Source organism: Hippichthys cyanospilos, chromosome 10 (assembly GCF_059441005.1).
Source record: "Hippichthys cyanospilos isolate Australia breed blue-spotted pipefish chromosome 10, RoL_Hcya_1.0, whole genome shotgun sequence".
NCBI classification, from domain to species: domain Eukaryota; kingdom Metazoa; phylum Chordata; class Actinopteri; order Syngnathiformes; family Syngnathidae; genus Hippichthys; species Hippichthys cyanospilos.
Genome location: NC_142378.1, coordinates 12,698,480 through 12,713,259, shown reverse-complemented (window position 1 = coordinate 12,713,259; position 14,780 = coordinate 12,698,480). Strand labels below are relative to the sequence as shown.

The following is a 14,780-nucleotide window of genomic DNA, read 5'->3' as shown; positions in this document are numbered from 1 at the left end:
GCCACATTGTAGTGAAGGTTTCTGTCAGAGGGCCAGAATGACTGTGAATTCAAATACATTTTAAGTGTGTTGATCACACATTTACCAAGATTTGATATCAGAAGCCGGCAAAAACTGTTCAAAAGAGATTTGGAGAATAAGAAAATGTTTGTCTTTCTTCCCCCAAATTTTTAAAAGTCAAGACAACTTGCAATTTTGGTATTTTAGCCAGAAACCTGAAGTCAAATCAGCATTCCAAGGGCCACAAAAAGTGAGGTGGCGGGCCGGATCTGGCCCCCGGGCCTTGACTTTGACACCTGTGCTCTAGACCTCCTGCCTGGCAATTCCAAACTCAGCATCCTTCTTGCTATACGGTATATTCATTACCTCTTCTCTGGACATGTCCAAACCATCTCAGTCCGGCCTCTCTGAGTTTATCTCCCTTAACTCCAACTTGTGCTGTCCTGTCCCTCTGATGCACGGTATTCGTTTCTGACCCTATCCATCTTGGTCACTCCCAAAGACAACCTCAGCATCTTCATCTCTGCTACTTCCAGCTCTGCCTCCTCAACGGCTCCGTCTCCAGGCCAAACAACATCGCCGGTCTCACCGCAGTTCTGTACACCTTTCCTTTCAATTTAGCTGAAACTCCTCTATCACACATCACACCTGGCACTTTGCTCCACCCATTCCAGCCTGCCTGCACACACTTCTTCACCTCTTTTCCACACTCTTCATTGCTCTGGGCTGTTGATCCTAAATACTTGAAATCCTCCACCTTATTTATCTCCTCTCCCTGTGTCTTCACTCTTCCATTTGGATCCTTCTCATTCACACACATATACTCCACCTTGCTGCGGCTAACCTTCATTCCTCTCTTTTCCAGGGCTAACCTCCACCACTTTAGCTTCTCCTTCACCTGTTGCCTACGGATCACTGTTCACTACGGATCACAATGTCATCTGCAAACATCATACTCCATGGAGATTCTTGTCTCATTAAAAAAAAAAAAATCAAAACATTTTTCAAGCTCCAATTTGAAAGTTGTGTGAAGTCCACTGAGGCTTGTCACAGCCTGCTATCGTGACATGATCACTTCATTTATTTAGTTTTTATTGACTACTAACTTTTGTGTAAACATTTTTAAACGCAGCCCTATTATGTATGTGCAATATATTTGCACAAATGGTCAACCCATTCATGTGTCCCTTTATTGACAACCCGAACTTTTTATTACATTGTGCACCATACACCAACTCCCCATCTTGATTGTCGAGCACATTTGAGTTACTTTGCAATGATTCATGGAATAAGGCAGGCAACCAGTTATTCATCTATGTTATGCATTGATTAGCTTCTCATTATCCAAAGCCTTGGAAATAAGATTTTCAGTTTCTGAACTTATAGGGAATGAAATTGAGATTGCTAAAAAGAGTGAAACTCATCATTTAAAAGCTGGAAGAATGGGGCTTCTTTTTTCAGAAAGAAATAGTGGAAAGAAATACCAAGTGATGTTGGACATTTTAAACTCCTACTGCTGACTGTTTCATTGCAAAACTCAAACATTTTCAAACAGACAATAGATCATATACAGTATAACAGAACTTAACAGATTATCTTAAATGAGATGCTAGCCTGCTAAGGAGCAGTTCTGTTCAGCTCTGAGACAAGTGAATAAGAACGCCGAAACAGATGTTTAGAAATGACCCTTTTTAAAAGTGGTGGGTACATGGGCCAGCAAGTAATGTAGCATAATGTGTAATACCCACTATTCAGTCTAGACCAGTGGGAGTAGTAGTATTATCTTTGTTTGTTTCACATGGCCAGTCAACAACCCGAGCATATTCAAAGAGTAAGTCGTTTTCTTACGTACATGATTTATAGCAGTTTTCATTTTGTCTCCTTTTCTGACTCATGAAACAACTTGTCATAGTGGTTGCCATGGTTTTAGTGCAGAAAGAATCCTTTTTGATTGGTTGCTACTGTCACTGAAGGACTTAGTGAGATGTGAGGGTTCAGCTGTATGCAGTCAGAGTCTTATCAGTTGTATCTTGATGATTTAGCAAAGCGTGCCTCCTCACATCAGCAAGTTCCCAGGGGCTGCTTCCCCTCTTGGGAGTTATGTAATGTTGTCCAATGAGCATAATGGAGCATTTGCTTCTGTGCATACCAGTGGCGACTTGTCAAAAGAAGTTGCTTTTTTGCTGTGCTCCTGCTACCTGAGTCACCTTGAAAAGGTGAAAAATTATACTGAGAATGAAAATGTAACATTAATGAATGTGTTTTAATATGACCAGGGTAAATAGTAAACTATTTTGTATGACTGAAATCATTTAATTTATATCTGGTGTCTCAAATGATATTTAAACTAACAATTTGGACACACAGGACATCACCAATAGACTCGTTAAGAGCTTGTCATGCACAGTCGATTTTTATGCAATAGAAATTTATTAATTCTACCATGCACAGCCAATAACCTTTAAACTGAGTTACCTTTTAACCCCATGCCATTTCTGATCTGGCTTGTTTCTGGTTGATAATATTGCTTCATTTTGTTGACATTTCTCCATTAGGCCTGCTCGTAGAGGGTTCTCCTACACCAAGTGAGTGTGCCATTGATATTGACCAATATCAGCTGTCTGATGGACGTGCGGTCCAGCAGCTGGGACTACTAGACATGCTTAAATGTTTTGGGGGAAAAAAAAAAAAAAACATCTCAAAGATGCAAGCACACGACTCAAATTGTTCACTTTTAAATATATCAAGCTATGTATCTGATCGGCTTTAGTTGGGGAGATATATCTTAGAAGGAAAAAATATGCTTGCTGTACAAGTTCATTCAAATGTTTCTAAAACGACAACAAAATAATCATTGAATCAAACCCTGTCAAACTGAGTGCCACCATCCATCCATTTTTTAGGGCCGCTTATCCTCAAAAGGGTCACAGGCTTGCTGGTGCCTATCCCAGCTGGCTTCAGGCAGTAGGTGGGCACCTTGAACTGGTTGGCACACAGAGATGAACAACCATTTACGCACCAAATCAGACCGACCGAAGGACAAATTAGTATGTTCAATGTTTTTGGAGTGCGGGAGGAAGCCAAAAGTGCTCGGAGAGAACCCACACGGGCTCGGGGAGAACATGCAAACTTCACACGGGAAGACCCGAGCGCGGCGGATTTCAACTTTAGTCACTTTAACTGTGAGGCGGACGCGCTATTCATGGCATCACTAAGCGGCACCAAATCAAATCGAAATCCCACAGAGTCCAACCAAATCGAATTGTTCCACTTTCAAATCAAATCGTCCTTAAATCGTTTGTCGCCCCATAACATATATCGAAAACCAATTTGAAGCGTCTTTTACGGAGCGACGCACATTCTAGTCTAGATGATGTCTTGGTCTCGGGTCTTCACTAATCCAATTTTTGTTTTTTATCATAAAATGTTTTGACTTAAGTCCATTAATATATTGATCGTGTAAAAAAATATTGTGATGGGCAGCAGGTTTGGCACCTCAAGTTACCGTGTGTGTGTGAAAAAATTAGCTACCCATCATCAAAGCCTGACTAATAGTATAACTGCCCAACATGCCTGCAGGCTACAATTAGAGGAGGCTTCCTTGTACATATCTCTCAGTCTTATTTTTCCCATAAAGTGCTTGCCTTCTCCACTTCCGTCTCTCCATGTTATCTCTTCTCACCATTCTCTATGTGTCTCTTCTAAGTCATCACTCTTCGCTTCTCTCATTCCCTCCTTATTTCCATCTGTCTTGTTTTCTGCCTTCTGTCAATCAGTTTAAAAGCCACCAAGGGATATGCCTGAAAAGCATATACAGTGTGAAAAAATAATACATGCGCACACATGCTGAGCGTGTCTTGCGGTACTCATTCTTTATTAATTACCTCTGTATTTATTATGTCATTTGAAGATTTCGGTGAGGACCTGTGCTGGGCTCTGAAACAGCTTATTTCTGCACTGTATGTTATTCTTCAGTTTTGTTGGCATTTGAGCGGCAACGTTGGATATTTTCAGACAAGATACCTTTTTATCCTTGACCTTTCATGTTTCATATATATTTTAGTTGCACATTGCATGTATGTATACTGCCAATAGGTGGCCTCATTAATATGTATTAGATCCTTTCCTATGCAAGCTTCAACTTCGTTTCCCCTTTCACATAGCCGGCTCAATCATAATGATCAGTTATTAAAATTAAATTCAAGTTACTTATCTGATGTCACCATTGGTTACCTTAGTAGTACAAGTATTAATTTGATTGTAGTAAAATTGTGAGCAGAGTACCTTCAAGTGTGTTATCTATATACGGTAGCTGTAATAACACTGTAAAAAAAAAAAAAATGCATTGATTGACGCCAGACATTAAAAGTGCTTTTTGCCACTGCATCATGAATAGTTAAATATGGCAAGTAAGGATTTTTTTGAAAGAAATTATTAAAAATATATATTTAAGTCTAGAATCTAGTCTTTTAATTTGATTTAATATCATTGTCCATTAAAAAACAAGTATCAAAGGTAGAAGGTGAAATACTGAAAAATCTCATTTTTTTTAAATGAAAGTCAAAAAGAATGATGGCATTTTTGTTTTCAATAAAAAATGCTTTGTTCTTTAAAGTGACTGTTAAAAACACATACATTGAACTAATTCACTGCCATTGATGGCTATACGGTACACATTCAAAGATCCATTTTAACTGCAGTAATTTTTTTTAATTATTCCACATGAGTTAACCATTCCATTGTTGTTACTACATTGCTAGCATATACGTGAAAATAAAAATGCATTATTTGGTCTAAATAACTGCTTAATCTGCCATGTTGCAGAAAAATCATTCAACTCATCTACTGCCAATTAAGGCTTGAGACGTCAAAGATCCATATTTTGGGCCGGGCTGGCTGTAAATGAGTTCAGTGAAAAGCTGGGTGTCATCTAAGTGTATTTTTTAAAGCAAGTAATCAGTGAAGAGACTCAGTTACTTTGTCAAGCATCTACTCAGTAACCTGTTACTGTTTCAAGGTAACTGTGGGAACACTGATATAGTAATGACATATCAAACTTCCATGTGAAGCTTCTTTTGCTTGGTGATGAGCAAAATAAAAACAAAGAAAATGGCCTCTGGCTGAATCAGCTTTTGGTTTTGCTTCTGAATCCACTGGCTACTCTTATCACAGCCACAGATTCTGTGTCACTGTTCCTCCAATCCAAAAATGGAGCAAATACACAGCCTACTGCCCTCTAGATCCCCTTGAACATCCTGTCCACTGAATCACCTGTGGCAGCGGTGGATGGATCAGTCACATTGAAAGTCCTTTGGATGCTAGTGATAGTAGTAATGATGCTGAGCTCTCAGCTTCTGTCTCCACACTCACAGCTTTCAGCCTGTTGTCCAGCTGTCTTCAGAATGTCGGCTTAGCAATACCTCACTCCGTTTCCAATGTAGTCTGTTGCAATGGGTGCTGAGGGAGTCTTTATCGACTGTGTTTTTTTTTGTTCGGTTTTTTTTCCTCAGCCAAGCGCCTCCTAACCAACAAAATGCATTTTATGAATGAATAACAAACAAAGTAATACTTACTGAGGGGCTTACTCAAAGAGTACTATAGCTGATTCAGTAAACTTTGCATCTACATTTGTAGTGGTAGCGCAACTACATGTGAATTGGTAGCACAAAGGAGTTCATCCAGCAACACCAATAGATAGTTCATGTAGAATCCTCTGTTTTGCGTCGGGAAAATGTCCACAAAGTTTTGTTTTAGTAATAACATTGTGTTGGTATAAGATTTAATTAAAAAAAAAAAAAACGGTATACAACATTTTTCATACATACTAACACAGTTTTGCAGCGGGTTGCTGTGCCAAAGGGCTCCAAAATCAAAGATTTTATCATGTGTTTATTTTTTTTTAATTTTATACTTTGTAATATTTTTTTTTATTTTATTTTACACTTTGTATTTTTTTTTATCATGAGAAATAATGTCACTTTTGTCATAATAAAAAACATTTAGTTTGAAGAACTACTATTTTTAGTGCCAGAGCAGGCGGGAACACCATGGATAGGTTAGTGTGACATCATCTGGTTTTTTTGTGGTTCGTTTGCTGGAAAATTTCCAAAATAAAATTGAAATTCCCTCATTACAAAAATAGTGTATTCACTCCTCCAAAATTTTGGTTTCAAGACTTACTTCAGGTTTTTTTGTACAACAGTCCTCTAACTCGCTTACAGCAATTGGACCCTGTTTTGTCAAAACACGTAGAGAGGATCGTAAACTCTTTTGCAATTTTGTGTCTTTTTTTTTTTTTTTAATTCTTCCTCATTCTACTCACAGTATTTTAGCCAAGGGATGGCATACTCCCAGAAGTAAGATAACTAAGCGGTCATGCCATTTCAAACTTTAGACAATTTGTCCCCATCTGGGTAAAATTTCAGCTCCCTAGAGTCTTCTTTCAGTGCTTTTGCTTTGATGTAGAATGCCTTTGATGTAAAGATCAAAGTATCAGGCAAAATACTGGATAAGGGTAAAAAATTGCAGAATGCTTTGGTGGGATACAATATGGCAAGCTATGATCAGACAGTTCATGTTTTTTGCACCAGAATGAGAGAATAACACAACGCCTTGTCACAGACTTGTTTTCATGGAACTATACTTTGTCATTCCCTTTGTTTTGTGTTAGTAGAACAGTGCACATTGCACAGGTGGAACTGGGCTATTGTGACACAAAATTGATGGTGCTGATGATGCTTGCTTCCTGCTGAACACTTCGGCCCCCGCAGAGATTAAAGAGCTGCTGGCTTCAGCATTTGCATGTTTTACATTGACATATTCATCTAAATAAGCAGCGTAGAGTTTGTGTTTGGTTAGTGCTTAGGGGGAATAAATGCGTGCTCCATTGCTTCAGTCCTAAGTGTAAAAAAGCGACCAGAAACATTTGAGGCATCTCTCAGTACGGTATTGCAGCCCTGCATACTACAATGATGATAAACCATATTTTTCAACGTGTCCCCCTTTGACAGTGTTCATGAAAGCCAAGCATTGTTTTCTTCAACAAAAGGCAGATTTTTTTTTTAACATCGTAGATTCTGCAAATGTCAAGAATACCTACAGTATTTGAATACACTATGTAAAACAGTATAGTGAATTAGAGTAGGGATATAATGTTAATAGTCAATGGACAATGGGGACACTTTGTTTGTATTATAAACAGCTACACAGCCTAAGTGCGGGGAAAGAACAAGTTTCAGTTCCACTTCCTTGAGGGGTTTTTGAGTAATGAGGCTCTTAATTAGCAGAGACATGCATGGCTTATTAAATCAAAGTGTTTATGACTTTCAATGTCAAACAAATTCTTATTAGTTCTCATTGATGTTTGCAAGGTGATTACAGAAAATAAGTTTGTCATTGATTATGTTGCTCATAGAGCAACGCATTCCTTTTGGCCATACTGTATTTAATGTATGATGTAATTTGATTTATTTTTTTTACTGCATATGGTATATTGTTTGGTTTGGAATCTACAAAACACAGCACTGACTCTCTTTTTTTTTTTTTTTTTTTAATCAAGGCCCCCGTTTTATGCAAGTAAAATATTAGAGAGCACCACCAAACAAAAATGCTGAAATGCTGTAAAGATGATCTGAATCACAAACAAATGGACATATATCAGTGTCAATTAAACACGTTGGTTGTGAACGTCTCCGCGCGTAGCAAACAAATGGACTTTTGTGATAATAATAATCAATTATTGGACGAATTGTAACGTTAGCCGAATAAAAACACATTAGCAAAAATGTGCATCATTTACTAATTCCTTATGTTCATACACTTCCATTACAGTTCTAACCTTTCGACTTCTGGGAAATGAAAATAGACACCTTAAGGAGGGTATTTTTGGCAACATTATTGATATGTTTTATTTACGCAAAACTTTACCGGCGTGTCACATTTTTTTACACTACCGAGCATTTGCATAATGTCAAAAAAAATTAACACATGCCCTAATTAAGAGATTGTGGCTAAGAGTGTGTGGCGAGGGTGTTAACACACAATTAATGGGATTAAAAAAAAAAAATCACAGTTGGGTGCCCCACTCCTTTCCCTACCTGCCAAACTCTCCTTGTCAGACATCATGGCCATTCTTTTTCCTCCCTTGTAAAACCGACACTTGTGTTTGCGTGCATGTGCATTCACGCACAGTATGTAATGTCTTTTACTGTATGTAGCAATGTTACATACTGTACAATGGGAGCAATATTGATCCACAGATTAAGGGGCATGATTACTTGGCTAGAAAGCCGCCCTACTCTGCTTGGCTTAGGTTAAAGGTTTCCTTCTGTGCTGTATTATTGTTTATCTTCCAAGTTATATGTTTTCATTGATCCCCAGATGTTCAAAGCAGTAAATCCTTCTCCATCTCTGTGGTTATGACACAAAAAACCCTCACACTAAGTAAAACCTGCATTGTGGAAACACATACTGGGCATGTTATTATTATTGCGTTTACAGCCTTTAAAAAAGTTTGTCTTTCAACACTTTACAATCTATGCAAAAATATTTGAAATACTGTCCATTTTCTGTCCCACTTATCTTCAATACAGTTAATACAGTGTAATAAAAGAAAGTAATAATGAGTAACACACAAAAAAGTCTAATGTAAAACTGTAAAAGCAGAAAAGATGACAACAATGACGATGATGATGAAATTGGGTAAAAAGAATTATCATGTTGGCTGGAGGCTCATAAGGAATTTGAATCAGAACATCTCGGACTGATTGGAAAGGGACCTTGAAAGCCTTGTGTTTTTGTTTTGAAACTGTTCCCATAAACTTTTACTACATCAATTTTGTTGAATATTGTAGAACAGACAAGACATCCTGTTACTGGGTCTTTCTAATAGTCTTATGCCAAGGTGGATTTGCATTTGTTAAAAGGATTGAGTCATTTTTACAAGCTCTGTTCTCTGCCATTCACAGGTCTTAATGACAAGTGCCCTTCTTTTAAAATTCGATTTCAGCATGATTTTCATTGACATTTAGACCCACACAGTTTGAGTCTAGCTAGTAGTTAATATGCGGGAACACTTTCAGGTTAGTGTACTCTGTGTCCAGAGCCGTGTTAAAATGGTTTATTTAAAGGACTGTGCATATTTATTGTATGATGTGCACATCTCTGTGCGAGATTCACCTTTGTTCCCACATAGACTTTTTTTTTTAATCTTTGGACATAGTGACATGAGCAGTCAACTGCTCAGTATGTTCTTATTCCTATTCACAAGATTGGCGGCGCTGCGTTCAATTGACTTTTTACACATCCTCAGTAAATGCAGGACATTTAAACTGCAGCACTGAATAAGTAACAAAGTAATGTACCTACTTTAAATCCTCAGTTAATCAAATATTAGAGTAAACTCAAGGAGTTTTGAAATACAGTAAACCTTTGAGACTTGTGTTCCTTTATCACAAAAGCCCAATTATTAATTAAAAAAAAAAAAACAACTTTTGATCAGCAAGTGTCAAACTTATCCCATATATTATATGCACCAATATTATATATGAGGGTTAATTTTAAAATGCTTCTGACCTGTTAAAATCAAAATGCAATCAGTATCAATGTAATCCGATGACCATAACGTAAACTAATATGATTTTTTTACCTCCAATAAAAAAACATCCCAAATTATAAGGGCATATGGTAACTGCTTTACAATGCTGCCTTGTTTCATAACAAAGCACACTCTCAATCGCACACACCTCCTCCACGCTTGAAATGATGATACAATGACGATGATAAATGATGTCAACGACGAGAAAAAACTTTTTTTTTTTTTAAGTGCCTGTGACAAATTTAACGGCTTGTATTGACAATATGGTATTTAACTAGTAAGACTGTGGGTGATTTGTTTCGGCAGTACAAACTTATTTGTCAAGGTGAGCAGCCAGCAGTGCAGTCATGTGGGCTTGCCCCCATTAACCACCTGCAGTCTAGATGACTTTGACTGCTCTGACTTTTCTCTTTATCTGATTCAAAATGAAAAAGTCCCCCCCCCCCCCCCCCACAGTGAATATGGTGCAAACAGTCAACACACCCCATTCTCTATGTCACTTTTAAACTGTCTATTTTCTGGAAGACAGACACTCTCAATTACTAATGTCACTGACCCAAGTAACTTCATCCCTCTTCAGCATATCTTGAAAGCAAACACTTTTGCCCTGCTAATTACAGACAAAATTGCACCACCTGCTATCTTGAAAGGGCCTCCCCATGTTAAATTCTTAATCTGCAAAACAGTCCTAATATTTATAAACATTTAACAATTTTTTCAAGCATTTGGCGCAGAGATCCAAAAAGTCTAAAAAGTAAATAATGAATCAAGTACTTAAGTTGGCTGCTCGTTGCGCAGTGAATAGCACGTCACGGTTAAAGGGACCCAAGTTCAAATCCACCTGGCTCCAGCCTTCTTGTGTGGAGTTTGCATGGGTTTTCTCCGGGTACTTCAGCATCCTCCCCCGCTCTAAAAACATGCATGGCGGGTGTAAATTGTCCTTAAGTGTAATTGGGTGAATGGCTGTTCGTTTCTGTGCCCTGCAATTGGCTGGCAACCAGTTCAGGGTTTCCCCCGCCCACTGCCCGAAGACAGCTGGATAGACACCAGGAAGCATGCGACCCTTGTGAGGATAAGCGGCTCTAGGAAATGGATGGACGGAAGGAAGTATAACCGAACCCCGGGGTACGACATCCCCGCTTACCTTTTTTTTCATTGGACGACATGATTTGCGACGTTTTTTTCGTCCCCTCTTTGAAAGGTTCCCAAAAACCACAAGAATATCTCTTTGGGTTCAAACAATTTGATAAATGTACTTGTAATCCAGTTACTTTTTTCTGTAACTGTAACAGATTACGGTTATTTTATATTTGTATCATGATAACCTGACAGCATCACACATATTGCATTACGGCCCCAGCTTGTCCGCAGTATCATATCAAGAAATGTGATTTATCCCAAATGTGATGTAGGTAATGCACTTTGTTCAGCATGCCCTTTACATTTAAATTGCACCTTCTTCATCATGTGTCTGTGTTTATTTATTTGTTTCCAGATTACTGTTATTTTTATACAATTATTCTCTGGTGGTGCTTCTCTAGTGGTGCTTCAAACGTTATTTAGGAGTCTCATTGAAGAAATAACAAATTCCTTGAGGTTAAAAATATCATTACGGTCGTACGGAATACTGCCTGCATATATATATATATATATATATATATATATATATATATATATATATATATATATATATATATATATATATATATATATATATATATATATATATATATATATATATTATAATCATCTTTAACATATTATGCACCTAAGGACCGCCTGCCTGCCTGGATGCTGCAAATCTTATTATACATGGTTTGCAAGCTTGCATGCAGCATGCATAGAAACCAACTGGAAAATGAATTACATGCCATCACATTTCAGTTTTGTATGGACGTCCTGGCATTTCAATTTACCGTGTGTTTAACCAAGCCAATTTTGATTTTCATAAAGCTTGGTGTACTTATTGGTAGTGATGGGCCAACACTAAATGAAACAATTTAGGTCAATCAAAGCAGAGCTACAACCCTCCGATTTTTTACATTTTCAGTCAATATGAGGGTGGCTGCCTTTCTTTGAACACTCATATCAGGAACCAATCAGGTATCATTAAAAATGGAATTTAATAAGGAAATATTGGCTTGTCATCTTATAGAGTCTGTGGGTAGGGTTTCTTTGACTGCTTATTACTTAAAAAGACATGTATATCTCTGTAAGTTTATATTTTTTTAAAGAGCACGTGATGGATTATTTTTCTTGAAAAATGTTGTCTAGGTCACGAGATCTACAAGGACAATTTCAGGTCAAATTATTGAGCAACATGTCAAGTTACTACCGTCTCCAATCAATGTTACTAAAATAAATGTGCAAATCTTTTCAATCACATTTGGCATTTTTGTTAATTTCCCTTTCCAACAATACCTCATTTTTGAAGATTGACTGTGTAGTTGCTGTGCAGAACACACAGACAATCATTAGCACTCGCGTTCACACCCACTCTCATTTGACAGCGCAGATTCTAACACAGAACTGCACCACTGTTGAGGCAGAAACATTAACCCCTTGCGCTGTTCTCCTTTCCATGTATTTCAAAGTAGACCATTTCCAACTACAAGATATATTTCTGTTAATTGTTTCCGAGAAGTACAGGCAGCTTGTTTTCTGTCACGGTGGAACACAAGGGAGGCGTTTACCATTAATGATGCTGCGTATCAATGACCCCAGACGCACAGTACAACCATAGTGATAAATAAATATCTTCAGTGACAAGAGGAGCACAGTCTTGCAACAGATGGTATGGCTCTAGCAAAGGCCCAACCTCAGCATCATCTAGTCACTTTGTGATTTTATGAGTAGGCAGATGTGGGCAGCTCAAGTTCACAAAAAAAGTGGCAAAAACCTTGAAGTTTAAACAAGGACAGTTGCTGCAATTTCAAACGAGAAGGGAGTAAAATACAAGTCGATTGAAGGTAGGTAAGATCAGGGGAGATGACTGCACAAGCAGGATAACACCTTCCTCTAAGATCATTCCAGCGCTTTTTTTTTTTTTTGTCTCAGAATATGGGAATGAAGATGGCATTTCTGTCTCATACCACTGGTCTCTGATATTTTTGGCCTTCATTTTCTCTCTGATACACACATCAAGGCCAGTCGGGCTGAGGGCTGGTTCAGAAAGGTTTTTGTCTCAAGGAAAGCTGGTTGTGAGTGAAACCACCAATGCTTCCAGTGAGAAGTGCACTGTGGTACAGTATGTGAGTGTGCCAAGTATCAGATCTGTGTGGCTGAGATTCGGAAACAGCAGAAAAACTCGATAGCATATTTTCTCACTGAAATGAAAGGGAATCATAACATCTTTTGTGCTGTTTACCTTCACCAAGTAGATGATAGGTTCAGTTTGTTTCTGAGCGGCATGACAAAAAACTCATTACGTGGTTGTTTTTCCTTCAGCCCCCAAAATGTGTTTACAATAAGATGTTCTATTCAGTCTCACTGGTCTAAGCAAGACATTTGACATTCCATTGATGAATTATGCAGCAAAACCAACTTTTTTTTTTTTTTAATCTATCTTGAGGGGGGCGGCCATTTTGACTTTTGCTGTTGACTGACATTGCAGTTGCCCAGAGCTCAGCAAACAATCACGGCTCAGCTTGTGAACATCACATGACGTAACGCAGAAAACAGGAGAGCTGTGATTGGATGTTTACTTGAGCCTTGAGCAGTTGTAATGTCAACAGATGATTTTTTTCCGCTTAATTCATATCGCACAAAAACGAAATCCAGAATGCCGTGTTTGGAATGAGTACGTCACATCAAATATATCCCTGGGGAAAAAAAAAACAAAAAAAAACCTTGACTTTGCTTTAAAAAAAAAAGAATGAGAGAGACCGTGATTAATTCATGTTCAAAACATTCTGCTGTAAAATGTCTTTTAGACACATTGTGTAATCCCGTATTGCATTTACATTTCAGGATTCAGCTCAGGAGGGAGTGATCACTCGAGACATCCACCGTACCTTCCCTGCACATGACTACTTCAAGGACTCTGATGGAGATGGACAGGATTCACTCTACAAGATCTGCAAGGTAAGACTAAAATGTGAAAATTAACCCATAAACCCAGACTGCAAATTAGATCTTCTTCTCTGTGGCTCTATAATAAACAATAAAAAAAAGACCAATAAACAATGTTTACATACTTTAAGGCCAAATACTTAAAGAAAGCTTTCTTGCTTGTGATTATGATCCAAATTCAAAGTAATGAACTAAAATTAATTGCTCTATGCCCAAGCTCTATGCCAAATGTTTTCTTGAACAAATGTGCTTCTAGCTTTGTAATTTAGAAAATTACAATTTGTAAACCTTGCAAACTACTAATGCTTTATCTAAGACATCATCATGGTTATCTTTGTGATTTAATTTAAGGAAAAGTCACTGTAAACTGTTTAGTAAGGGGCTCCAGTATATAAAATAATGAAGGGCAACAACAACATTTAGATAGGCTTGTTTGATCACAATTGTTTGTGACACATCTGCAAAGTTCCTATGCCTTGCAAAATTGGCTCAACATGATGCTTAATGCTGACAGTCAAAACTCTGATCTCCACTTACATCCAAAAAAAACACAATTATGGATTTCACAGTGGCGTTTTAGCTAAAAGTCAAATGTAGTTTTCTAATGAATGACTAACTGGTCCCACCTTTTATATTTTTGTACTATTGGCACTGTGGGAGGACCTGTCAGGATGGCTTTCTATCCGGTCTGAACCCAAGTAGGTCAGTGGTGAGCTAGCCTTCATTTGTATGCAAATTCATGTAGATTTGCTGCTGATAAGGTTGGCTGGATCTTGAGGCATGAGTGGGTTACGGCACGAAGGATCCAGGACCCATTGTAAATTCATCTACATGTGAATCTACTCAGTAATATGTGTGCTGTCTTTAATTTTCTGACCTTTATTTTCCAGGAAAGGTCAATTGAGCTGTGATCTTTTCTGGTGACGTCTGCTTCATTCTGTTAATGTTCTTTTCAATCCCGCTTCCACCTAACCTGTGCAAGCACTCATGATTGTTCAGCAATCAGGGTTAAGTGTCTCTCTCTTGGGAAATTTGACAGTCAGCTCAAGAAAAAAAAAAAAGAGAGAACATTTTATTCTCACTTTAGTTCTTAAAACCTGTCAGTTCTTGTTTG

The 14,780-nt window shown here is 37.9% G+C and overlaps 1 protein-coding gene across 1 annotated transcript in view; it reads left to right on the top strand.

Annotated features, from left to right (window-relative positions):
* rabgap1l (RAB GTPase activating protein 1-like) overlaps positions 1–14,780 on the top strand; it is a 91,029-nt gene that overhangs the window by 42,151 nt on the left and 34,098 nt on the right. Inside the window, exon 14 of the mRNA XM_088425682.1 lies at positions 13,565–13,678. Coding sequence (XP_088281808.1) covers positions 13,565–13,678 — 114 coding nt within the window. The remainder of the gene's footprint in view (positions 1–13,564; positions 13,679–14,780) is intronic.